The sequence below is a fragment of the Pongo abelii genome, chromosome 1, assembly GCF_028885655.2.
Source record: "Pongo abelii isolate AG06213 chromosome 1, NHGRI_mPonAbe1-v2.0_pri, whole genome shotgun sequence".
Taxonomy (NCBI): Eukaryota; Metazoa; Chordata; class Mammalia; order Primates; family Hominidae; genus Pongo; species Pongo abelii.
The window spans coordinates 87,067,305-87,094,655 of NC_071985.2; the positions used below are offsets into that span (position 1 = coordinate 87,067,305).

At 37.6% G+C, this 27,351-nt stretch overlaps 1 protein-coding gene and 1 long non-coding RNA gene across 8 annotated transcripts in view; one reads left to right on the forward strand and one right to left on the reverse strand.

Annotated features, from left to right (window-relative positions):
• The window catches only part of RGS5 (regulator of G protein signaling 5), a 56,848-nt gene extending 35,020 nt beyond the window's left edge, over positions 1 to 21,828 (forward strand). The window contains exons 3-5 of the mRNA XM_002809862.6: positions 5,907 to 5,968; positions 15,363 to 15,529; positions 20,583 to 21,828. Coding sequence (XP_002809908.1) covers positions 5,907 to 5,968; positions 15,363 to 15,529; positions 20,583 to 20,744 — 391 coding nt within the window. The 3' untranslated portion in view covers positions 20,745 to 21,828. The remainder of the gene's footprint in view (positions 1 to 5,906; positions 5,969 to 15,362; positions 15,530 to 20,582) is intronic.
• LOC112130449 (uncharacterized) overlaps positions 1,060 to 27,351 on the reverse strand; it is a 35,731-nt gene continuing 9,439 nt past the window's right edge. Inside the window, exons 3-11 of one of the 7 annotated variants that reach the window (XR_010141288.1) lie at positions 20,856 to 21,024; positions 18,817 to 18,947; positions 17,644 to 17,696; positions 9,915 to 10,005; positions 9,487 to 9,604; positions 6,039 to 6,155; positions 5,417 to 5,538; positions 5,010 to 5,100; positions 1,060 to 2,396 (exon numbers count right to left, since the gene is read on the reverse strand). This is a non-coding gene — a long non-coding RNA (uncharacterized LOC112130449). Of the gene's footprint in view, positions 2,397 to 4,784; positions 5,101 to 5,416; positions 5,539 to 6,038; positions 6,156 to 9,486; positions 9,666 to 9,914; positions 10,006 to 10,648; positions 10,924 to 17,643; positions 17,697 to 18,816; positions 18,948 to 20,855; positions 21,025 to 22,882; positions 23,024 to 27,351 lie in introns of those variants that run through there. The other 6 variants (XR_010141286.1, XR_010141292.1, XR_010141283.1 and 3 more) reach the window with 6 other exon arrangements.

Below are 27,351 nucleotides of genomic sequence, written 5' to 3' on the forward strand. Positions count from 1 at the left end.
TGGATGCTTACCTGCTGATGAACTATCTAAAGCTGCTTCCTCAGCAGGGTGATGTGAGAACATTTCCCTCAGAAAGATACTAAGGACAAGGCAGACAATTTCAGCCTAATCGTTCCTTCTCCAAGATAGTTCCCCTCAAGGTCCAACAGAGGAACAAAGTCTGTTACTTAAGTGAAGAATGAACACTTGACTAGCTATTTGTATTTAACGTACACCAAGTATTTTTCCCAATTCATAAATTAATATTCTCGATTGGATTTCTGCAGTCCTCCCTCATCCCCATTCTCCTCTCCCTACATATTCCTCCTGTCAATTCAGGCATCCTAGGGAACTATTACTTCTAAAGAGTCATGATGTTATGGCAGTGAATCCAGGTCTCACAGTGTGCATTGGCCCTGCTTTAACTCAGGAACATGACTCCCAGCATTCCCATTGTTCATCATCATCCCTGCTAGCTGCAGAGACTGTCACTACCTAGACAGATACACTCCATCTTCCCATTAAAACAGAGATACCCATGAAAATCAAGAAAGGAAAATGGGAAGAAGAAAAGGCCAAGGCATTCAAATTCCTTCACTCTACTATCTTAGAGCTTTGAGGATATCACAGAAGTGTGGTAAAAATATAGGAGTCCCTTTAACCTCCATTTCTCTTTTTAAATGGAACATTTGTGTAAATTGGCCAGCCTGTCCTTTGTCCAAATGACCTCAACTTAACATAGCTGGATTGATTGGGAGATAAAGAGATGAGTTATTCTTTTTCTTTTTTTAATCTTTTTCCATTAGCCTAAGTGAATATTTCCATTCCTCCTTTTTTTTATTACTTCAAAGTGATTCTAAACAGGAAGTGAGGCATAATTGCGTTTTCTGCATTTGAAAAGGAGAAGCTAATTCAGTGTGGAGCAGCAGGCACCAAGCGGTAGGGGAGAATAGGAACCACATTTCATAGCAGCAACAGATCAAAACATCTATTTTGAAGTAAACAATGTGACAATTTATTGATCCGTTGGAATTAACTTTAAAAAAATAGAGTTCTACATTTCCTGCTTTAAATCTCTGCTTTAACATTCACATAGACCCTTAAACTGTTGAGGTTAAAAGGGATTCAGAGAGAAGCTGTTCTGGAAGAAACCCTGGGGCTGACCATTTATTGGATTATTTACTTCTCTTGTCTTCCATCCGCTTTCTTCCTCCAGCAGCCTAAATTGTTTCGGAAAATTCTTTCATATCCCTAGAGAATAATTCTGTGTCTATTGCATTTTCAACAGTGACCAATAAAAAAGTTTCCCACTCTTTTCTGAATCCATAAACCCCATCCCACCTCCTCATGTTTGGCAACTTTCTATGCCACTTATCTGACAGGAAATACTGTGTTCTGCATAAGCTCCATCTCTCTCTCTCTTCTCTCACTTTAAAATTTCTCTGTATTTTTAACTCATGTTCTTCTTTCAGAGGGGAAAGTAATTCTTCTCTTGATTGGAGGTATTTTTTAACCCTTCTCATATTCTTTGGGTTACTGACATCAGTAGAATCCGTTTTTTAAAAAGCATTTTCTATTTTTTAACATGTATTTTTGAGTTCTCACTTTTAAAAACAAAAATAGACCATTGAGAAAAACAGAAATAAGTGCTTATATTCCTATCCCCCTAAAGACAGCTCTGTTCCCCTTTTTGCACTTTTAGTAGCGCTTTTTCCCTGTGGACCCTCTTCCCCAGGAGCAAACAGGTACCCGTGTTCCATGCTGGAAAATTCTCTCCCCCGCTTTCTCTCCTTCTGCTTCTATGCCTTTCTCTTACTTTTACTGGCTAACTGTAGAAAGAGAAGTCTGTACTCATGGCTTTCAGTCTTTTCTGTATCTCCTTCTTAACCAGCTTCAACCTTACTACCTCACCCGAACTGTTGTTTCTAAGGCTCCATCTGTCACTTGTCTGCAACGTTTGACGGCTCACCAGTTGACTTACTGTTTTTTTTGTTTTTTTGAGACGGAATTTCGCTCTTTTGCCCAGGCTGGAGTGCAATGGCATGATCTCAGCTCACCGCAACCTCCACCTCCCGGGTTCAAGCGATTCTCCTGCCTCAGCCTCCTGAGTAGCTGAGATTACAGGCATGCACCACCACGCCAGGCTAATTTTATATTTTTTAGTAGAGACAGGGTTTCTCCATGTTGGTCAGGCTGGTCTCGAACACCTGACCTCAGGTGATCCGCCCACCTCGGCCTCCCAAAGTGCTGGGATTACAGGCGTGAGCCACCAGCCCGGCCTAGTTGACCTACTCTGAAAACTCTCTTCCTTAACTTCTAGTCCTGCATTCCTCTCCTGCCTTCTCTTTCTCTAAGTGCTCCCACTGTTGCTCACCCTCTGGATGTGAGCATTCCTTAAGGCTCTGCTGTAGGTCCTCCTGAGAAACAATAGACAACATTAGCCAACCACATAGGTTTAGTTTGTGATAACTGTTATCATGGCTTACAAAATCATCAATTGTAAAATGTTAGGAGCTGATATAGATATTCATATAGTTTATTTTATATTATAAATGTCTCCCTTTCCCCTGCCTATGTCAGCAATTTTTAACCCCTTTTTCTGGTTTGTTGTTATAGTGATCATTTTATACTAAAGAATGACCTCCACACATAAACAGTACCTAGTCTGTGCTAGTGGAAAACAGTTACAGAAGTTGTCCTGCATACGCTCACCTGGTTATGGTGAGCCTGGCTGTGAGGACTAAAGATCTATGTACAATTTCAGGCCCGCATATGGATGTCAAAAAATGACATGTTTTGCTTGTTCTTAAGTCTGTATGCCCAACCATGATGCCCAGGTCACCACTGGTTATCAGATAAGAGCTCAATAAATGCTCATAAACTTGAGCCTGGTCATGAACAGACTGTACTGTTGAGCAGGAAGGGAGAGGGGACTGGGCACATCTAATTGACAGTAAATAACTTGAATTTTCTTTTCCTTGTTAAGAGCACCAATGTGTAAGAACATTTTTAAGACATTTAAGTATGTGCCAGGCACTGTGCAGATTAAAAACCAAATCAAACCAAAACAATACAAAAAACAAAAACAAACAAAAAACCCAACCACAGGCACTTGAGGTTATAGCTAGTAAGTGCCAGCATTGCCAATAGCAGGAATAATGGTTCATGGGACTGGTCATTAAAATCTGAGTTTGGGGTTATTTGTGGCTTTCATCAACCAGGCTAACTCAAGGCAAAACCATCATTCATTTACTTATTAATCTGACACACATTTATTGCAAGGTGGATTGATGCTGTAAGGGTACACCACAGGATAGGGTGGAATGGGAAAAGTTCTCTGTGCATGACAACCTATACCCTTCGGCAGTGAGTGCATCATTGCTATGTGAGAGATTCAATGAGTAAAAGCGGTAAGAGTAGAGTAAAAAGAGAGACAGCCCTTCCAGCAGAGAGGGCCACTTCCTGGGCCAGGTGGCATTTACACTAGGCATTATAAAACATGTGGTTAATCATCTCTATAAATGTTTATTTTGAGTTTCATTTGAAATAGCTTTCTCTCTCTCCCCCACACTCCCACGCACAGAAACTCCATACCCATCCTCTGTGGTCAGCTATGACCTTGCAAACCAGAACATTTATTGGTCATATAGATCTGCATCTATCTTGTTTCCAGTGAAGTCAGACCTAATGAGGACTGGCAAATTCTGAGAATAAGGACAGGATGAACCTCTGTTAACTCCTAGGCTGGTAATCAAAACACTGGGCTTCATGCTGTGGGGGATGTGTCCTACTTGACTGTGCCCTTACATCAATTTGGACCAATTTCACCCCCAAGCGGGCTCTGCACATTTCCTTTTCAGGAATTTAATCTTGGCTGTGATGTGCTGCTGTTATTGACCATTAGCCTGGTTCCAACAAGGCCATTTGGGACAAATTAGATCGGATAACATGCTTAAGTTTGGTATACCTGCTCATGTCATTTCTTCTTCCTTTGTTCCTCTATACTAACCAGAGGAAAAGTGGGGCAGGAAAGTGATTTCATTTAATGAGAATATTTATAAAATCAGGAGATCCTGTGAGTAAATCAGCCTTCCTCTTGTTCTGAGCTACTTTCTTTTGTCCAATAATTTAATGTCCTGCTGCTTCTGTCAACAATGAATAGGGACTTGGTGGGTGTCTATTATGTGCAAAACATTGAACCTACTATAGTGAAGCAGGTAAGATGTGTAAGACCTTGTGCTAAACATGTAGGCATGAAATAATATGTACATAAAACAGTTTTCCACTTCCAGTAATATAAAAGAGCCAAGAGGAGTTATTGACCTCTAGTAGATAGGTCCTTTTCTGGTTAGAAATAAAATTAACAAGAACGCTATAAAGACATAATTATAATCACCCTGTTCATGCCGTTTTTTTTCTTTGTGAGCTCCTTTATACTAGCCAGAGAAAATGGGAAGAGGGATGGGTAGCTCACATATTAGAAATAAATTTCTGAGGCATCAGTATGTTTTCCATCTATGATGCCTGTGTTTCTAGCCAGCAAAACAGAAATCACCCAAGATTATTTCACAAGGTTTGTTACCCTCAATTTGGCAAGTTTAACTTGCAGAGAGTGAACACATAAAAGTTTATGAAAAATCATATAATCAGGACTCATAACCGATGCATGTTCTGCAATGAGGAATAGAGAAGTAAAGGGATTATTCACAATACTTTAGCCCAAAACCTACTGCCGTCTTGGACTCCTTATATAAATAAAGTGAGGCTGATTCTGTGCCTGGGACAGCAAAATGAAAAGTAGAATAAACAGCTGTCATATCAACCAAAGCTGCTAATCTGAATAATTAACCCCCCCCCCCGAAATATCACTGTATAAAAACTAGAAGCAGGAATTTTTTTTGATTACCTGGACAGTTGATAAACAAATTAAGAGCTAAGGAAATTCCAGTTTAGGAAAAACACCTCAATTGGCCTTAATACTCTAGTAAATGCTTTGTCAGTCTGTTTTGATTTGGCAACGAAGAACTCACATCATAATGCAAGAGTTCGAGCCGGGTGAGCCGAAGACTGTGCAGTCAGCCATTTTTCCCAGACAATACCAGCTCCACTTGACACATCCTGCTGTGAGAGAAAAATTGGTGGTTGAGATGAAATAGCTGCAGGGTTTCTGCATATATAGATGTTAAAATAGAAGCAGCCTAAGGAGAAATTATATGTTGGCTATAACCTTCTCCTTTTGAGTCAGCATCTCGAGCATTTGTGTATAACATTCCTATTCAGGATATATTAACCACTTTTTGTTTTTTAATTAGAAAGAGTAAATCTTTAAAAAATGTCTGATCCTGTTCTAAGTGGGTAGGAAAAATGCACCTACATTTTTAACATGTAAATTTGCTATGATCACAATCCCAACATAAGAAAAGCATTATACACTCACATCTTCCACTATTCTTAATTAGACAGCTTTGGGATGTGGATGTGGAGCCCCAATGCCCTCTGCTGATTCAGTTAGGTGGTTAACATGCAGTATTGGTGAGGCGGAGAACAGGAGTTCAATCTCTGTAATGGGACAACCGGATTTCATGAAGTTATATTTGGAAAAAAGACCACAGTTGGAACAACTTTCATGGGATATATAAGATTATCAAGACATAGCTTAATGTCAAACAAACTCTACTTTTAAAAAGGGAAAGACCTAACCAAAATGTTCAAAAAAGATGAAGATATGCAATAAAGATGTATGAAAGCAAACCCAGCTCATCAAACCCAATTGTTAGAGAGAAAATAACTTAAACTTCCTTGTCCTGAGGATAGACCAGCAGTCATATCATTTCCATCTAAGAGAAACAGGAAGTAGTTATTGCTGGTACATGTGGTTCAATGCCTACTTACGCCATACCCCTTTTCTCTCCTTATTACTGATGTAGACCCTCGCTGGACGAGGCCCTGCAGTGGCGTGATTCCCTGGACAAACTGCTGCAGAACAACCGTAAGTTTCCATTGTTTTTTTTTAAATAAAGGTCAGTTAGAGACAGAAACAAAAAACATCTTTGTATTACCTGTGTTCTTCTTCCCCAGTGTTGACATTTCTTCAATTTTTGAAGGTGATATCAATAAGGGAAGGCGGCTGCAGGTATGTGATTATCCAGTTCACAAGAAAAGGAGGGTCCATGGCACTATGAGGGAATGTGAACATAAGGTGTTCTGAAGACTCATGATTGCAGTTGTGTTCCCATCTGTTCTGCTTACTTGCATGAGCCAGAGCAAGTGGCTTGACCTCCTCAACATTCTCATCAGTAAAATAGAGAAATTACATTTCCAGACTTAGCCTCATAATAAATTGATAAAGATCAGATATAGCAGCATAAAGGTTGCTAACAAGTCATGAGTAGTACATCCTGGTTCAAACTATTATACTGTCAACTGCTCTTGTGACCTGACATGGGTTGTTATCTCCTCCAGCCTCAGTTTCCTCTTCTGGCACCATGCCTTTTACATCTTCATTCAAGAAATGACAAAGGTGCTGATCAGTGCAGACTCTTTTCCAAGCTAATACCAGCGCATCAATAAGCACTAGGTGCATTTCCCCAATCCAAAATCCCTACTGATTCCCATGGCTTACAGTACCAAGTTCAAATTTCTGATGTTCAAGATCACCATAACTATATGGCCGGTCTGTAGGCAAATTGAACAGTTCTCTGCTCCATATAGGATTTCTACATATAATCCCCTTGGCTGGAATATCTTTTACTCATATCTTTCTCTCTTGAAATTCTCCCTTTCCTATAATAGATAATTAAAATAAGAAATGCCTAGTGTTCCTTGACCATCCAGAACAATTTATCCGCCCTCTGAACTTCCAAAGTCATTTGTCTGAACATCTTTTATTCCACTTATTACTTGCTGCCTTGTGTTCTGTTCATAGTTGGCTCCCTTCTATGATAGGTTATAAACTCACACGGGCAAGAGTTAGTCTTTTTCATGTAGATAATTTCACAACAGGAAGTATATAGTATCGGGAAAACAAATATTTGTTGAATAATTCACTCTAAAAGTATGAGTCAATTTAAAATACCCTACCTATATTTCTCCATCTTTATAACAAGAATGGAATATGAAACTTTGTTACATGCTTTGCAAAAATAAGGATTTACAAAATATTTCTCACAAGACCATTATGATTAATGGGCACAAAGTAGATGACAAAGAATATATGTTGAATTGTATATGAACATTCCTTATGTCTTGCTTTTGGTGTCATAAGCTTCTGCTTACCTGCAATAGAATTAATCTTTTATTTTTGGAGACAGAACACCACAGTCTCTAATTTGGAACTTTCTCTAGCTTATTCATTTCTGACTCTCTCTCTTCTTTTCTTGTGCTAAACAAAGTACCCTGCCCTGACACATGTAAGATGTTTGGTGAATATTTATGTAGTGAATGAGTGAATGAACTAAATTCATTTTGCTTCTTGGACCTAGAAATTCCACAAGGTCAACTAGTAGAATAATATTTATGTTTATTAATGGACTTATTGTCTTGACTCAGTGGTTTCTGGGCCAATAGCAGATTGACAGATGACCTATTGATAAATTATGAATACTAGTACTCTGAGCACAGGTGTTTATTGCTATTGTCAAAAAACCTGAGAGTTAGCAGAACTATTTTCATGTTTTCAAAACCTTTAAGGAGAAGAATAAATATTTATGTGCCCATATACAATCCTTTTCAGTCACACTAAATCCTTAGGGCCACATGTCTATATATTTCAGGCTTTTAGGAGACAGAGAGCTACTAGAATAAGAAAGCTAGGGTTAGATAGAATTAAAGAGAGTTAAGCTGGAGGCAGTTAGTGTTTTGAAGGACTGAAGATTTTCAGCTTGCAAACAGATGATTACCATCGTGTAAGATTGAGGCCCGAGAGCCTCACAGTAATATTTACTACTTCTCAGAGGGGAAAATATACATGCACCTGTGTGTGTTCATGTATGTGTGTGTGTATACACATGTATGTATGTATATATATATAATATTCACAATATTTCATATAATTTATATATGCATTTTAAAATTATATATGTGTATATATGTGTATGTAGTATGTATGTGTATGTATTCTTGTGTGTGTTTGCCTGTGTGTTTATATATAAGTTCCACATAATTATCTTCTTAAGTAATTAATATTTTTAAGACCTGGGCAATTAATTTCCCTAAAGCAACAAATAAGAAAGCATTTATAACTGTTCTAGTCAATGCTTTCCTTGAAAGGGACACTAATCCGTTCAAAGTAGCCCAACTGAAAAAGAAGGGTTATGGTATGGAGACCTCACAGAAACAAAGGCAAGCCATGCCCTCTGGGAGGTGAAGCCATCAGTAAGTGAGACAGTCTCTCCCCTCTGTTGCAGGAAGTCAGGGACCCCAAATGGAGGGATCGGCTGAAGCCATGGCAGAAGAACATAAATTGTGAAGATTTCATGGACATTTATTAGTTCCCCAAATTAATACTTTTATAATTTCTTATGCCTGTCTTTACTGCAATCTTTGAACATAAATTGTGAAGATTTCCTGGACACTTATCACTTCCCCAATCAATACCCTTTCTTCCTATGCCTGTCTTTACTTTAATCTCTTAATCCCATAATCTTCATAAGCTGAGGAGGATGTATGTCACTTCAGGGCCCTGTGATGATTGCATTAACTGCACAAATTGTTTGTAGAGCATGTGTGTTTGAACAATATGAAATCTGGGCACCTTGAAAAAAGAACAGAATAACAGCAATGTTCAGGGAACAAGGGAGACAACCTTAAACTCTGACTGCAGGTGAGCCAGGGGGAACAGAGCCATATTTCTCTTCTTTCAAAAGCAAATGGGAGAAATATCACTGAATTCTTTTTCTCAGCAAGGAACATCCCTGAGAAAGAGAATGTGTCCCTGAGGGGAGGCCTCTGAAACGGCCGCTTTGGGGACAGCTGTCTTTTATGATTATAGCTGAGGGATGAAATAAACCCCAGTCTCCTGTAGTGCTCCCAGGCTTATTAGGATGAGGAAATTCCTGCCTAATAAATTTTGGTCAGACCAGTTGTCTGCTCTCAAACCCTGTCTCCTGATAAGATGTTATCAATGACAATGCGTGCCTGAAACTTCATTAGCAATTTTAATTTCACCCTGGTCCTGTGGTCCTGTGATCTCGCCCTGCCTCCGTTTGCCTTGTGATATTTTATTGCTTTGTGAAGCACGTGATCTCTGTGAGCCACACCCTATTCATACACTCCCTCCCCTTTTGAAAATCACTAATAAAAACTTGCTGGTTTTACGGCTCAGGGGCATCACGGAAACTGCCAACATGTGATGTCTCTCCCGGACACCCAGCTTTAAAATTTCTCTCTTTTGTACTCTGTCCGTTTATTTCTCAGACCGGCCAACACTTAGGGAAAATAGAAAAGAACCTACGTGAAATATCAGGGGTGAATTTTGCCCGATACCCCTCTCTAATTCTCTACTCTTACCGTCACTCTATTGCTCTCTTCTTCTTTGTCTGTCTCTGCTTCTCCCCGTGACTTGTCTTTCTCTGTGTCTCTCTTGCCACTCTGTCTTTGCCCTTTGCTTCTCTCTGTCTGGCTGTTCCTAGAGAAGAACCAGTGGAATGCCAGGCTTGCCCAGATAATTCTACTCCAACATCACTGACCTGAAGAGACAATATTTGACCTATTTTCCCAGACATCAGCTATAGAATACCATGAATAACTGTAAGCCAAACTGACAAATCAGTTCTTATGAGAAGTTCTTATTTGAACCCACAAAAACTAATAGTCTATAATCAGAAATTACCCAACATTAGCTGTGGCTGATGCAAAACAGGTAATGAAGAAAGATACATTTGGGACATATATACCTCTAAAACTTCACAACTGGGGCCAAGTGCAGTGGCTCATACCTGTAATCCCAGCACTTTGGAAGGCTGCAGCAGGAGGATCATTTGAGGCCAGGAGTTCAAGACCAGTCTGGGCAACATAAAAAGACCCCATCTCCAAAAAAAGAAAAAAAGAAAGAAAGAAAATTAGCCAGGTATGAGGCAGGAGGATGGCTTGAGCCCAGGATAGTACCACTGCTCTCTAGCCTGGGCCACAGAGAGAGGCCCTGTTGCTATAAAAACAAATCAAGACAAACCACTTCACAATCTCTTTTTGCATGTTTGATGTGATAAATTTAAACCATTTAACCTTAAGGAGTAGCATCTTTGTCAATTTATAAGAGAAATTTGGCATTGTTATGTTAATGTAGGATATTGACTTTCACAGTTGATGTGTTAAATAGTTCCCCAAGAATTCCTTACATTCATATCTTTAATTTTTATTGAGTGGAAATGAAGTTAATTGGTACCAAGCTTCTAAAAAATATAAGACAGTTAAGTTGCTACTCAATCTCTTCTAACAAGGTTCTTCTCATTTTCCTTCATTTTTAAAGTAATTTTTAATCATCCAGTATATGTGATTGTGTTCTGAAAGTACATCAACTTCCTAGCTGTTTTGCCTTCAATTCTTTAGGTGGCACCATCTGTTTTCATTTCATAGGCACGTTGGGCGTATAAACAGTGTGTTGTTCTTCAAACACAAAAATAGATTTCACATGGGAGTTTAAATAAGAGTGACATTTAATAGTTCCCCACGCAACCATTTTTAAGAGCAGAGAAGAATGAAACAAGCCAGAAGCAGCAAAGTTTTTATGTGGATCTCCCTTCCCTAGGAGTTCCAGAAGGCCAAAGCATCTCCTTGAGACACCGTTGAGATTTAGATTTGTCCATGGGAAATGAAGGAGCCTGAATCCAGACACATCTTTTTGTTTCTATCTTTGCACTCCCCTTTTGCTTCTTTTTCTTTGGTTTTCTTGCTTCTCTTTTCTGGCTCATTTTTGTTATCATCTTCCTCACAGGCAACCATAATTTCCTTGAAAATAATTATTATAATAATTAAAGCAATAGCTAACACTTATTATTCATCATGTGCCAAGCACTGTTCTAAGCACTTTGCATATGTTAATTTAATGATTGCAATAATTTTAGGACTTGAGTGCCATCACAATCCCTAGTTTTCAGAAAATGAAATTGAGATTAAGGGGAATTAGGTAACTTGTCCATGAAATAAAATGCTATAACAGCAGCAAAATCTATAATTAATTTTTTTAAAGTTAGTGTTCTTTGATTCTGTCACTTGGAAGGAAATGCTTCCCTGAATGTGTCTTATTTCTGCGGGAACCTCTATTAAATGTTAGGTGAACAGATTTAGACTAGGAGGTGGGATGCAAAAGAGAGGCAAACAGGTGAAACTTACTCAAAGAATTAACAGCCTCATGGAAAAGACATAGAAGCAAATAATCCCAACAAAAGAACAGAAAGTGACTGCTTCTCTCATAATAATAAAAATCTTCAAGAGCAAGTCAATGGTAGTAAGTAAAGGCTACCTCACAGATGAGGCAACATTGGAGTTGGGCTTTGAATTAATTAAAAGATTAATTTTAAATTTGTAATGAATAACAATAATGAACACCAACATGTATTGAGCTACGTAATGATAATTATGTCAGGTACCATGTAAGAATTTTACATGAATTATTTATTTCTTACCACAACCCCATCAGATAGGTTCCATTAGTATCTCCATTTAACAAGATGACGCAACAGTCTCAGAGAGATTTGATGACTTGCTCAAGTTATTGCAGTAATATAATTTTTAACCAATAAGCTAGAAATGGTGCTTATCAACTATCAATGAGTTCATTTTTATCCCCTCTGGTTGAAGAGATTTGCACTAATCTAGTTTTTAATATGTTTTTCCTTTGTAGCAAACTGACTTGGATTTGTCTAATGCTCCTTTAATTTTCAAAGTGATTTTATAGGTGTTTTCATCTTGTTCTTAGGTAGGGCTGGCTGCTAGTTTACATGGATGTCAAAAGTGACACCATTCATTAGGGCGAACTCTGCAATTGTAATGTAGATTACAACCTGGAGTGTTTCCATAAGACCAGATAATCAGGTGGGTTTCATTGGCTTTCTAGATAGTGGATGCCTGGAGAGGTGGGTTGAGAGGTACTCTGAGGCTCTGTGCAGGGTCAGCAGGGAAGAACGTGGTGATTTGTCAGGGAGGTGTGCTGAGGCTCTACTGGAGTGGGTAGAGGAATGGTTGTAGGGCAAAGAAGAAATGTGTGTTCTTTGCAGAATAGAGACATTTGGCCTGGATTGTGTTTGACTCTGACCCAATAGGATGTCCGCAGGGGTGATGGGAACTAAACAGAGATAGTGGCTGAGGAAGGAGCTGACAGACAACCAGAGGCTAAAGAGGAGAAGGGGTCTCAGGGGTAGCTTTAGAGGGACCCTCTAGAGAGTGCCCAAAAGCCAGGTGCACAGATTTAGAGAAGGAATAGCTTTACACATCTCGCAGACGAATACAATATAAAGCTATTTTATGAGTTATACATGAACAAAAAGGTTAAAAGAATATTGTGGAATTCAATGAAAGTTACAAAATTAGTATCCAGGAAATGGACTTGCTGCACAGGAAAGTTATTTTCCAAGCTTATTCCCTGGAAAGTCAGTAAATGTGAACATTTCTGTGAAATCCCAGCATATATCCCCGGGTCACGAATAAGAATGTTTGGGAGGACTGAGATTTTTGTCCCTATGCTTTCCAAAGACGCAGAATGGGTGATTCAGAGATAGGTTGTGGGGATATAGGGCTAATTAGAATAAATTTGTCACAGACTTATTCTGTGGAATTATTTTTGCCTCCAGCCGTCTTAGACCTTATTTTGTGGGAGCTCATAAGACTTCATTTCCTGGAAGCTAAAACATGCCTGAGAATGTTTTCATTTTGACAGAGACTATCCGACACCTTTTGTTTAAGAAACAATGGACGTTTTAACCATGATAGAGAGAGAAATAAGTCCTATATTTTTCTTTTAGCACTTATGTTAACTCTCGTGTCACTAAGTTAAGACAAATAGTGCTGGAAATATAGTAGGAAATATTAGAAGAGAGAGAAAATACACCTGATTTTATCCAGTTACAGGTTATCAAATGGTTTTAAAGTAATTCTTCTGGCCAAGTTTCTAGAAAAAATTGTTTTTTTTTCTTTGTTTTCCTTTTCCCTTCTTTTCACAAGTGTTGAAAATTGTTTATTACACCTACCATTGCTCCTAGATATATTTTTATTGTTAATCAATTGAAAATGTATTTAGGGTAAGTACAGGAAGAAGGGATCAAATTACTAAGTGTCTTTTTTGGATCCTGAAATTGTTGGTGACCCTAATACAAGTTAATGATCATCCTAGCCATTCTTTTTCTTTAAAATTGGGTATAGTTTCAGGGTACTGTGAAGGGTATGAGAACAGTAAAAATATACAGGAGGTAAATTGAAAATGGATAACTATATATAGTGCCTTTGTTTTTATCATTGCATACATTTTATGCTTGTGTGAAATCAATATATTGGCAATGACTAATAAATAAAACTTTAGAGCCTATAAAAAGAATAGGAAAAAAGAATAAATGAAAATTAGGCCAAAGGAAATGAATTCAGAACGTAAATATGATCCCTAAGCAGAACTAATGTATTGCAGAAGTGTTTCCAGGTGGGGGCAAATTAGAGAAAACCAGACCCTAAAGTACTGGTGACAATAATCCTTCCTTCTGCCCTGGGGGGCAAAGTGACATTCGAAACATGTTACTGAGGGTAGGTCTGTGATTTTGACACAGCTTCTGGAAAATTAGAGTTTTTCTCTCTCCTCCTGTTTGAAATCTTTACTCCTCTTAGATAATAAATGAACATGAATTCTCTCCCTATAGCTATACATTGTTTAGAATTTTGGTTTATATATATATATATATGTGTGTGTGTGTGTGTGTAATATATGCTGAATAATACATATATATATTCAGCATTAAGGAGAAGGAAAATATTGGATCAGGCCCAAGAATCCTTACATATACATAGTTTTGTAATTTTAGTTTTATAGTTTTAGTTTACAATTAAAAACTATATCTATATATAATAGGCTATATCTATATCTATATAGACTAAAATATCTATATGTTATATAGAGATATAATTTTTAAATTATAAACTAAAGTCTATCCTACATGAGCAATTGTACACTGGAAACAGAATCATAATAGCTATAATCATATTGCATTTAACATGTTAAAGAAACCTGATGTATAATTGATGGACATGGTAAGTACGCTACATGGGGTAACTTCATCTGGCCCTTTCCCTCTCATCCTTTGGGTCTCAAATTGAATGTTACCTCCTTGCCTTCCCTTAGCTTAAAATGAAGTCAGGACTCTCCTATGACTCTGTTACTACCTTTCATACAGTTTTCCTTTCATCGTGTAAATGTTTCTTCATTTTCTTTCTACTGTTTCCAGAATCTATAAGCTGCATTAGGACAGGAACCATGTCTATTTTACTTATCGTGGTGACTTATCATAGTGCTTGGAACATAATAGTTAAACAAAAATCATCTGTACAAAGAGAAAATAAAGAATTGTGAGTAGTTCATAGTGATACTTAACATTAACATTACTTGTATAGACAAGCCAAGTTTTAAATGTACTATTTTCTCCTTGGTAGTTTAAGTGTCCAGAATGGCATTAGTGTTAATAGTGTTCCTTGATACGTAAATAGGTAAACGTTTGTCACTTAAATAGACATTGCATTTGATTGTTTGGAAAGACAATGTGGTAAATCTCTCTTTCTAGTTCTAGAGTTCTATATGGCTCTGCATGATGAGGGCTTGAGCTCTGTGTTCTCTGCTGTCTATCTTCCATCTCTGTCTCATTCCTTCTGCATTTGAATGAAGGAGTAAAGGAAGCTAGACATGAATGAGCTAAAACTTTGTGCATAGAATAGTATTGCTAAGCCCTTTCCCTTTCTCTCATGGACACAACATTTGTGTTGGCCTTGTCTTTTTCTCCCAGTCCAAGTGCAGTAGAAAGCAGGCAGTCATTATTGGACAGTTGCTTTTCCAAGACGCTGAATCATGCACCTCTTGAGAAGTAGCTTAGAATAATGGATAAATGCATGAACTCTTGAGTCAGACTTCCCTGGGTTTGAATTCTGGCTCTGCCACTTACCAGCTGGTTATTTATGGGAAAGTCATTTGATCTTTCTGACCTCATTTATAGAATGGGATATTGATAGCACCTGCCGCTTAGGTTTTTAAGGAAGATTAAATGAGTTAACATTTGTAAGATTCTTATGTAAATGACAAGAAACATTAAGTAAGTAAGACTAGGCTATGTACTAAGTAAGACTAGGCTATATAGAAGGGTATGCCATTTGTTAAGTAAATTAATAAATTTCTCCAACTGACTGTTTTTTCTTTCCAGATGGACTTGCCAGTTTCAAAAGTTTCCTGAAGTCTGAATTCAGTGAGGAAAACCTTGAGTTCTGGATTGCCTGTGAGGATTACAAGAAGATCAAGTCCCCTGCCAAGATGGCTGAGAAGGCAAAGCAAATTTATGAAGAATTCATTCAAACGGAGGCTCCTAAAGAGGTTGGTCTGTGGGTAGGTGGGTCAGTTAAGGGCAGCTCATTAGCTCTCAGGAAGGATTTACATCTGAGACACAGACCTCCCGTTGGGAGCCAAAGGCTATTCCTATTTGTGAGTCCACCACCTTATTAAGCACCTACTGAGTACAAAGGCAGAGCAACATGGTCTAGTATATATGAACATGAATCCTGTTCAGACCGCTTTCTAGTTTTATGGGTCTCACCTCCACTAACCTCCAGTGGAGATCATACCAATGTGAAATCTTGCATGAACTGTTGAGTCTCTGTGAACCTCATTTCTTCCTTTGTGAAAATAAGAATAATGGAGACTACTTTATGGAGATGTTGTGAGGATTAAATTAAATAATGGGCATAAAAACTTATACAGGTTGAACATCTCTGATCTGAAAATTCAAAATCCAGAATGCCTCAAAGTCTGAAACTTTTTCAGCACCATGATGCCACAAGTGGAAAATTCCACTGACCTCTTGTGATAGGTCTCAGTCAAAATACGGCCAAAACTTTTTTCATGCCCAAAATTATTAAAAATATTACATAAAATTACCTTCATGTTATATGTATAGGTATATATGACACATAAATGAACTTTGTGTTTAGACTTGGGTCTTATATTAAGATATCTTTTCTCATTATGTATATGCAAATATTTCAAAATCTCAAAAAATTCAAGATCTGAAACATTTCTTGTCCCAAGCATTCCAGATAAGTGATGTTCAACCAGTGTATTTTTCCTTTCTCTCACTGCTATGAAGAAATACCCAAGACTTGGTGATTTATAAAGGAAAGAGGTTTAATTGACTCACAGTTCCACATGGATGGGGAGGCCTCAGGAAACTTACAATCCAGACAGAAGGCACCTCTTCACAGGGTGGCAGGAGAGGGAATAAGAGTGGAGTGAAGGGGGAGGCCCCTTATAAAACCATCAGATTTCGTGAGAACTCACTCACTATCACCAGAACAGTATAAGGGAAACTACCCCCATGATTCAATTATTGCCACCTGGTCCTGCCCTTGACATGTGGGAATTATTATGATTTAAGGTGAGATTTGGGTGGGGACACAGAGCCAAACTATATCAACCAGTTTCTCAGTGTCTGAACTCATTAATGCCTAATGAGTATTTCTACAACTTTTCTTTGTTTCTCTTTCCGTTCCCATTTCTATTCTTTCCTTTAAACACCTCTCTTTTTTTGCCCTCTCTACTCTTCTTTATCCTTTATTTCCCCACTTGGACTTTTCCATTCACACTGTACTTGCGACAATGGTATATTTACTCATGAAAATCAAAATATTACAAGAAAACATGCTAGAGATGTTGAAAGCCAATAAACCACTGATTGACTACTAAAGCCCAGATTTTTGTTGATTTCAAAGAAACTTTGGGGAAGTTGATCTGCTTTTTTCTTTGTTATTTATAAAACCACATTGAAAGCCTATTGTGGAATTCAGGATGGCCACAGCAAGTCCTGTTCATCATGGTTTGGTCAGGTTACTCTAATTTCACTTGTTTCTTTTAATCCAGTCTGGAAATTAAATATTTCATCAAGGTTTGGAATCAAGCATGGAGGTGATCTGGGCAAGCCTTGTTGAGTAGGCAGCAATCTACTTAAGATGTTTGAGAGAGAAAAACTCCCAAATATCCCTTCTCTACCACAGATACTCTAGACTCCTGGAGTTCCACCATTAGACGTGTATTTCTTCAGTTATGAGTTGCCCTAAATGTGTTTGAGTGGTTGGACAAATTATGTACCTTGATACTAGTAGATGTGCTTCCTCCATGACACAGGGTTGGAGGTTAGGAGTATGCCAATGTACAGTACTGTGGGTCAAAGCCATGAAAATGAAAAGGTGCTAGAAAGAAACTAGATTTAGGTTTGATGTGGATATTAATCTTGAAATTCTCTCCAGATCACCCCTTCTTCTCCTCAACCTCCACCCTAAGCACATATGTTAGCTCTACCCTACTTCTGTTACCATTTGTGCTGGGCCATCCTTTCTTCTGTCAGCATGTTATTTCTCTGTATATATTGACAAGAAGATTAATTTAACATTAAATTGGACATGTATTTCCCCATTTCAAAGGATTCTCCAACTTACCTTCCTATCAACTTGACTTCCTCTTCACAGAATTCTAGGATTTGCTGAAATACCTACAAATGGTAGAAACCCACTCAGATAATTGTTAGTTACTCTGAGCTCTGGGAAAACATTATTGGTTATTATGAAAATATGAGACATTAACCTAAAATATAATTTTAAAATAAATAATACCATGGCTAGCTGAGTTACAGGGACAAATAAACTGTGGTCACTAGTTGCAAGACTGTAATTCAAATAGCCTTGCCCTTCATTCTAAATGATCTATGCTTATGCAAGAGTACAATAGTATACATTAGACCCAAATACGGTCATCCCAGGATTATGTAGAATAATGATCCTGAGCTGGGCATTAGAGAGAATGTGAATCCTACTCCTAGCACATAAAAACTTTCAAGAAATATTTTTGAGATGAAAGCATGAAAATATCCAACTTCAGACATTCTTAGATGTGGGACTTTGGGCAAGTCTCTAGCTAAAGCTCTCTAATCCTCAGTTCTTTCAACTGTAACCATCTTGTATATATATGTATGTGCACCTGAAGTATGTTAAGTCATAGCTTTTATTACTTAAAAAATTCTCCAAATTTTGTATTTTGACATAAATATTTACTATTTAATTTTGATGAAATTGACCTATATAAGACCTAGATTACCCAGGCAAATAGTAATCTGAATTTTGTTGCTCTGAATACTCACCTCAACTCTTTAATACAAGAAACTGACTGAGAGATACAATGGTAAGAATTGGAACTAAATTTAAACAAGAGAAATGGCCATGTGGAGGTCAATAAGTAGATAATTTATACATTGCAAATTGTCATTTGACCATATTTGAAATTAATGAAATAATATTTTTTCTGGATAACTAAACAGATAAATATGTATCAGAATGACTCATTAAAGAAGGCTTAAGCACATAAAAATACTAAGAGAAATAGCTGCTATTTGCTGGTGGATACTATGTCTAGAGGGTTTTAAATACATGAGTCCTTTAAAAAATAAGATTAGGAGCTACTTTTATAATTTTTAGAAACTCAATCATTTGGAATAAGCCTGTCTACTGAGCTCTGTACAGATATATATTTAATATAAGAGAAAGAAGAAGCATTGCTTTCAGTGTGGTGGGAAGAATAATAGACTGAGAACGGAGAAATCTATGTTATAGTCTCACCTCTAATCCGCACTAGCTGTTTGTGGGCATGTAATCTGACCTCTTTGAGGTCTTCACATTTAAAGGCAGACATTGGACTTCATCAACTCTGACACTGATCCGAATTCTGACAATCTGGTCTTCCACCAGGCCTGCATAAAGTACATTGACTCCTTTCACCTCTGGAAAATCTTAATGTAGCTCAACGCCCTTCATCCTAGACTTTGAAGCACAGCTCAGTCCTGATGTCTGTTCTGACCTGGCTCCCCAGGGAATCATGCATTTTGTCTCCAACTCTAACTAATAGCTGCTTCATAATTCTCTGAGCCCAAAGAGCTCTATTCAGTACCAAGAACCTCTAACAGCCCAGGAGAGACCCAAAACCTTTATCAATGTTTCAATTCACAACCATAGGCTGATTTGGATTCTATTTCTGTCTTGTTTACACTCAAAATCCTTAAAAACCATTAAATTGTACAACATGGAGTATAAAGATTCCTTTAAACTCATAGTCAGCCAAGTTCAAACAGGCTGTACCTTGTACACCTCCAGAGGAACCATTCACATAGTCCCTAGTATGGTTGCAATGTAGTGGCCCTGCACTCAGGACATGTAAGCCATAGTGCATCCCAGTGCTGGAGTCTACTGGTTAAAAGGCTGGGCTCTGGAGCCACATCACTGGATTTCTGATTCTTCTCTCTACCATTAATGAACCTTGAGTAAACCATGTAACATTTCTGTGCATCTGTTTCCTCAACTGTAAAATGTAGACGACAGCATCTATTATACCTCATAGAGTTGTAAGATTAAATGAGTTCATCTTTGCAAAGTTCCTGGCACCGACTGAGCACTCAATAAATGTTAATTGCTGTTAGCTGTTTTCATTATTATTCTGTCAGAATGACTGTTTCCTGGTTTGTTTTTGGAAAGAGCAAGTTTTCTTGTTCTTCTGGAGCCATGCAAAAGGTCCTGGATCCCCAGACAGAATTTACTTCTCTCTGTTCAATTCCTCCAATAGATGTGAAACCAAATGTTGTGTTAGAATTTTAAAATTAGGCACCAGGGCCAGACGAAGTGGCTCACACCTGTAATCCCAACACTTTGGGAGGCCGAGGCAGGCAGATCACCTGAGGTCAGGAGTTCGAGACCAGCCTCACCAACATGGCAAAACCCCATCTCTATCAAAAATACAAAAATTAGCCTGGCGTGGTGGCACATGCCTGTAACCCAGCTACTCGGGAGGCTCGGGCAGAAGAATCACCTGAACCCGGAAGGCAGAGGTTGCAGTGAACCAAATGGCGCCACTGCACTCCAGCCTGAGTGACAGAACTAGACTCTATCCAACAAAAAAAAAAAAAAAGAAAAAAGAAAAGAAAAAGAAAAAGGCACCAGGACAGCTGGATTCAAATTCTGATTCTCTAGATTCAAATACACTTATCAGTTCTGTGATCTTGGGGAAGCCACTTAACCTTATGCATATACATATTTTTTTCTATAAAAGGAAAGAATCATTCTTAGGATTGTTGTCAAGGATTAAGTAAGTAATGTGTGTGTTAGCTTCTATGGGAGATCTGACACCTGGTGGTGTCTAATACCGGTTGGATGCATCTGTTGGAACATCAGCTGCCTTATCCCATCACCTATAAAGTGAGAAGTGACATGTCTCACTTTTTAATGACTTTCCTCCCCTCTTATGTTTTATTGATGAGAAATTCTACCTCCCTCTTCACCCCTCATCAAATTCTATAACTTAGGCTTATGTAGTGACCCTGTTTCCTGGCCCACAGGTGAATATTGACCACTTCACTAAGGACATCACAATGAAGAACCTGGTGGAACCTTCCCTGAGCAGCTTTGACATGGCCCAGAAAAGAATCCATGCCCTGATGGAAAAGGATTCTCTGCCTCGCTTTGTGCGCTCTGAGTTTTATCAGGAGTTAATCAAGTAGTAATTTAGCCAGGCTATGAAACCATCCTGTGAGTTATTTCCTCCATAATAACCCTGCATTTCCCATTAATCTACATATCTTCCCACAGCAGCTTTGCTCAGTGATACCCACATGGGAAAAATCCCAGGAGATGTTGCTTACTCTTTTTGCTCACATTGCTTTGGATACTTATCTACTGTCCAAAGGCCTTCTTTCCCCACTCAATTCTTCCTGCCCTGTTATTAATTAAGATATCTTCAGCTTGTAGTCAGACCCAATCAGAATCACAGAAAAATCCTGCCTAAGGCAAAGAAATATAAGACAAGAATATGATATCAATGAATGTGGATTTAGGTAATAGATTTCCACCTAAATTGGTCTACAAAAGAATATAAGTGTGGACAGACCTATTTCAAAGGAGCTTGATTGATCTCAGTTGTTTCAGTTCTGATCCAAGGAGAGCACCCCTCTAATTATTTCTGAACTTGGTTAATAAAAGGTTATAAGATTTTTATGAAGCAGCCACTGTATGATATTTTAAGCAAATATGTTATTTAAAATATTGATCCTTCCCTTGGACCACCTTCATGTTGGTTGTGTATTATAAATAAGAGATACAACCATGAGTATATTATGTTTATACAAAATCAATCTGAACACAATTCATATAGATTTCTCTTTTACACCTTCCTCACTGGCCCCCTCCACCTGCCCATGGTTACCAAATTCTGTTTTAAATCAATGACCTAAGATCAACAATGAAGTATTTTATAAATGTATTTATGCTTCTAGATTGTAGGTCAAATGTTTCCATTTTCAAATTATTTAAAATTCTTATGAGTTTAAAATTCATAAATTTCTAAATCCAATCATGTAAAATGAAACTGTTGCTCCATTGGAGTAGTCTCCCACCTAAATATCAAGATGGCTATATGCCAAAAAGAGAAAATATGATCAAGTCTAAAATGGCTAATTATCCTATGATGCTATCATCATAGACTAATGACATTTATCTTCAAAACACCAAATTGTCTTTAGAAAAATTAATGTGACTACAGGTAGAGGCCTTCTAGGTGAGACACTTTTAAGGTACACTGCATTTTGCAAAAAAAAAAAAAAAAAAAAAAGTAATCTTTTAGCAACCCCAGTATTCCCTCACTATTTTGCTTCCTGCATTAGTAAATTTTACTTACAGTCAAAAGTGCAGATTTATACTCCTGACATGCCTCATTCACAGCTAAATAATAGGCCATAGGACTTTTGGTAGGTTTAAACTTTTAATTCTGTATTTCATGATTATAAATCTTGCTAGAATTTTTTCTAATCTTTAGTAGATTTGATTAAATAATGATTCACAGAATTTAGTAACAGAATCAGACTAAGCCATGTATGAGGGTAATCGAGATGAGGATATTAACTCAAAAGAAAGAGGGTGATTTTTAAAGGATTAATAAAATTCTGAAATGTTAAGTAGAAGATTACATTGTCTAGTCTTGTATTTCCTCCTTCTGTTGCTCTCTTTCATTCACACACTCTCAGTTTCCCATATTTGTAGCTCATTTATTTGGTTATTTCTTAAGAATATTGAAAGTGAAGCAACTATGTGACTGTATTCTTCAGGTAAACACTGACTGTGCTTGTTGGATTTTCCCTATTTTTGTGACTTCAAGAATAATGTGCCCTGCTGAATACATGCCATTTCACATTCTGAAAATGGGTAGAGTGGCTGGGTGTTCTGCCAACAATTGCTAGTGGTGTGAATTCATTCATATTTGCCAGTATTGCTCACTTCAAAGAAACTCCTTCATCAAGCAGTCCAGAGCGAGGCCAGATCAACGCTGCAATCCTGAAGTTCTCATCACATGCAATTGTGTAGGACTGACAAGGAACTCAGTTAAAAATTTCCAGGGTGCACTTCCAACACCAGCTTCAACATCTGTCTACATTGCCCCCAAGTTAATAAAGTGCCAACCCTTTACTCTCTCATACAGCTAGAAATGTTAGAAATCCAAAATCTTGGTGCATTATTTTTTCATAAACGCTAAAACATTTGAAGAAACAATTTAATTATTTAAAATTCAAGTATTTTATTCACATTGTTTGAAATATCCAAATGTTTAAAAATTCTCAGATAGTTAACTAGCTATTACAGATCTCACCTAGAGGGTTGATGTTAGGAAGACTCCAACGGACTGTACTCACAAATTGACTGGACACCCTATGAAAGTGGGTAGACTTTTCGGTGGAAAATAAGAAGGGCTTTTACCTACAGGGCAGGAAAGGGCCCCATGAGAGCAGTTCTGTGGAGATATAAAAAGAATGGAAGAAGGAATGCCTTATAGTGATATTGTGACATTATATCTATATATCTGCATATATCTATCTATCTATATCTACATCTATATAATCTTACATTTAAAATTGTATTCCTACACATATTAGAAACCCTTCTTCTAATATATGAAGTAAAAAAATTAAAAAGAATACAAATATTCCAGCCCCAAATGAGAAATCAAACATATTAAAATTGTTCTAGAAAATTTCTTTGAACACTTTTGAAAGTTTTTGGAAACTTAGAAAAGAGGGAAAAAAAATCCTGTGTTACCAGTAATTTCCATGGTAATACGGATAAAATACATTCTTTCAATTCTGGGAAATTAGAAAAAGTGGGGTAATCTTTCCAGGAAAAACATGTGTAACATCTGCTTATCACTCCATCTCCCTCCTCCTCCTCTCCACATTCCCTTGAGTAAGTGTCTGGGAAAGCATGAAGCTTGATGCAAGAAACCTGTTGTACTGGAGTTTTCCTCCCCTGTGAAAATGTAACTACTGTTGGGAGTGAATTGAGGATGTAGAAAGGTGGAACCTAATTGTGGTCAATGAAATAGGAGAATATGGTTCTCACTCTTGAGAAAAAAACCTAAGATTAGCCCAGGTAGTTGCCTGTACCTTCAGTTTTTCTGCCTGGTTTTGATATAGTTTAGGGTTGGGGTTAGATTAAGATCTAAATTACATCAGGACAAAGAGACAGACTATTAACTCTACAGTTAATTAAGGAGGTATGTTCCATGTTTATTTGTTAAAGCAGTGTGAACAGCCTTCAAGCATGTGAATAATCTTCCATCTTCCCTGCCACACACACACACACACACACACACGCACACACACACACATTTTTTTGTTTCTTTCAGGTAGACACTTTTTAAAATGCAGAACTAACTGAGGCATTTCAGTAACTTTGCTTTCAAATCAATAAAGTCAAACGTATGGAAGCATTTTGTGCCCTACTCTCCATACCCCATGTACTCTAATTCTCCACTGTTTGAATTATGCTTTAAGTAGAATTCAGTGCCAAGGAGAACTTGGTGAAAGAAATTATTTTTATTATTATTTTTATTTTTGTCCTTTACAAAGCCATGGATTTTATTTGGTTGATGTGTGCTCTGTACACAAGCCATTTCAATAGGATGGAGCTGTTAATTATTTTCCAAAGAGTAATAGACATGCAAAAGTTTCAATAAAAACTGGGTCACTAACAAATAAATTGATAAACTAATAAGCCTTCCCTTCTAGGTTTTTGCCAAACTGCCTATCCAATAGCAAATTTGAGAATCGTTGAAAAAGCTAGTTACATTTCAGAGAAACGATTTTCATTATTGAAACATTTCTCCCTAGCAGGCCATTTTCCCTTTTTCCTGGGAATTTAGCAAGTTTAGGAGAGAATAGTCATGAAAAGAAAGGGAAGAAAGGGGAGAAGGGAAGTGGTTAAAAAGTAAGTGCTCCGACCTATGAACGTAATCCCTTTGCTAGGAAATATTTAAGAGCAGCTCAGCTTGGTTGAAACTGAGTTTTGTCATCTTCCATATTTGCAGGAAGGTATTTCCTGACTTGCAATGCAGCTAGATGTAAAATTTTATTTTATCATCCTAGAAAGCCTTGACTAGAAAAATGAATAAATATTGAGGGTCTCCTGTCCGTATCTGGCTTGCATGTGCCAGAAAGCAGAGAATAGAAAATGCAATTTCCAACATCCAAGCATGGAAACCCAAGGGGTAGGTAATTCTATGTAGGTTTTGGACATAAAGTTTGGTGCATCTTGGTTTATGCTGGCTCAATTGCTATTAAACCTCTCTGGTTTATAGTCTCTTCATTCTATTAGACAAGCATGTATTGAACACTTGCTTCACACAAGGCTCTTTAGTTAACAATTTAACAGCTACTGTTTGTGTTAAACACACTTTTCACCAAATAGGTTCTGAGGCAAACAAGAGCAATGAATATTTAAAGAAAGGCTTTCCCAGCATCACTTACACATCCCAAAACTAAAAAGATCAACTCTTGCAACTGAGAAAAGACTCCTGGCTTTGAATGGAAACTTACAGCAGAGAGTCATAGGCAATGGCAACAACAACAACAATAACAAACATTTGGAATATTATTCTCAACTCACGTTTTAATAATACATCTTATTATTTTTCTAGTAGAGAAATTACAAATCAGCCTATTTGACATTTATATACAGTTTAATAAGCCTCTTGCAAGTTACTTGTTCTCTCACCTGAGGTATTTTTTCCTCCCCACCTTGTCCCCTATTCCTCCCTTCCTCTTCTCCCTTTGCAAGAGGAAATATTTAACGTATTTGGGTCTAACTTCAATTATGTAATAATTAATACATTAAAAGCATTTAACTTCCTTTCTAGAAAAACGCACAGGCTAAGGCATAGACAAAACAAAGAGAAATGCTGAGAAATTTGCCACTGGAGACAAGCAATCTGAATAAATATTTGCCAAAAGTTCTTTTTATGTCATATAGTGTCAGGATTTGAAGGAGCTATTTTTCTTAATGTTGCAACTAGCAACTCATCTTCGGAAGACACAGCCAGGAGAATGAAGTAGAAGTGAAAGGTTTATAAATCCATTTGTAAGCATTTATCCCATATATTTTAAATTCAAGAAAAATTGTGTTTATCTTTAGAATTTTGTATTCAATACTTTATGTACTATGTGACTCATACTTCTGGATAAATAAAGCACCAAATATGTATCTGTAACCACAATCACACATATTATATTAAATATATATCTATATAACAGCCTCATATGAGTCGTCCTTGACTCCCAAGTATTTTCTATATGAAACATTCTTCCTTAAGATAGGCTTGTTCTTTCACTGTGCTTCTTACACCAGGTGAGCTCTTGATCAATTGGGAGGATGCTTACTAATAAAGGACAACTATACTACAGCCTGACATGCAAAACTCAGGGAAATACAAAGTGCCCCATTTTCATAAACTCTGTTGACTACTTTCCCTTGGCCTCAGGTGACAATAATTTATTGACTCAGCTGCCGTCACTGTTAGAAACTGACTGAACATATATCATTTGGATCCTGCAATATTCAGTGAGTATAATAATTCCTTTCTCTTCCTCCCCTGGTGAAAGAGCTGAGAGATTTGAAATCCAGATGTCACTGTAAGCAGCTTAATTCTGTGACCATACATTTGGTGCTCACATAGTTAAGATAATGTGGGATTGAGAATGGGTAAAAGGGAATCATACAACTAGTGGGTTTGGGACTGGGTAAAAGGGGAAAATTTATATTCAGATAGAAGCATTAAGAGAAGATTTACAAGGAGAAACCACGGAAAGAGAGAGCGAGAGACAGACAGACATAAAGAGAGATTAAAGAGGGTGTCTGTCTTGGTCTCTGATAAGTTTCTTAATTTTCATTCCCAGGCCCCATGAGGCCTAGCTATATTTAATATAGATATAATGCCCCTGAATCATTTCAATATCACCTACTTTCCTGTTTATTTTAATTATCTTGAATGAGTTTCCAAGAGTTTTCACCAAGAACTATTATTAGAGCAAAGATCATCAACACCTCTTTGTTTCCCCTACAGAGAAGTGATATTCTCGAGGTCACTCTGCAAATCAGTAGCAGAACAGAGATTAGAGATCAGTTTGACTGTATCTCAGATGCCCGTTTGGTCCGATAAACAAGAGTAACCACATATAATCCCTCACGACATTAGGGTTATTGGCTCTAACTTGAGCAAAAGAGCTGAATTAACCACTCTCCAAGTGGGAACCCATTCTACCATCTGTCAAAGTCAGACCAAGCTCTCCAAGTTATCAGCTTTCTAAAGCACATTGTACCAGTTTTACATTTTCTAAATCAACAGTACCTTGAAAATTATTTTGCCCATAAACCACTTTCCAAGTTCATTAACTTTTCAGATGGCTTCCCAATGCCTCCACTGCATTCTGCATTTGAATTAGTCTCATCCGGCAAGTTCCTAGTCCACTTTCCACACCTTTCCACTTTTTGGTCAAATCTTGCCCTCTTTTAACAGCTTAACTTGTTAAAGCAATAAAAGATATCCATGAAAATTTTATTTAAAAGTAAACCTTTTGGCTTGACCTTTGGCAGCCTGTCTTCTTGGCCAGGTTAGCCTGGTCTCTGTTAATGAGGTCACATTTTCAAATCACTTTCACCGTAGAAAAATGCTGTTGATGACAGGGGTACAGGGGTGGGTGTGCCCATAGGCAATTTTGAAGGTCAGTTATGCTTTGAAAAAGTGATGCCTTATGACTGCCACTAGAAGGAACTGTCTGTGACAACTGA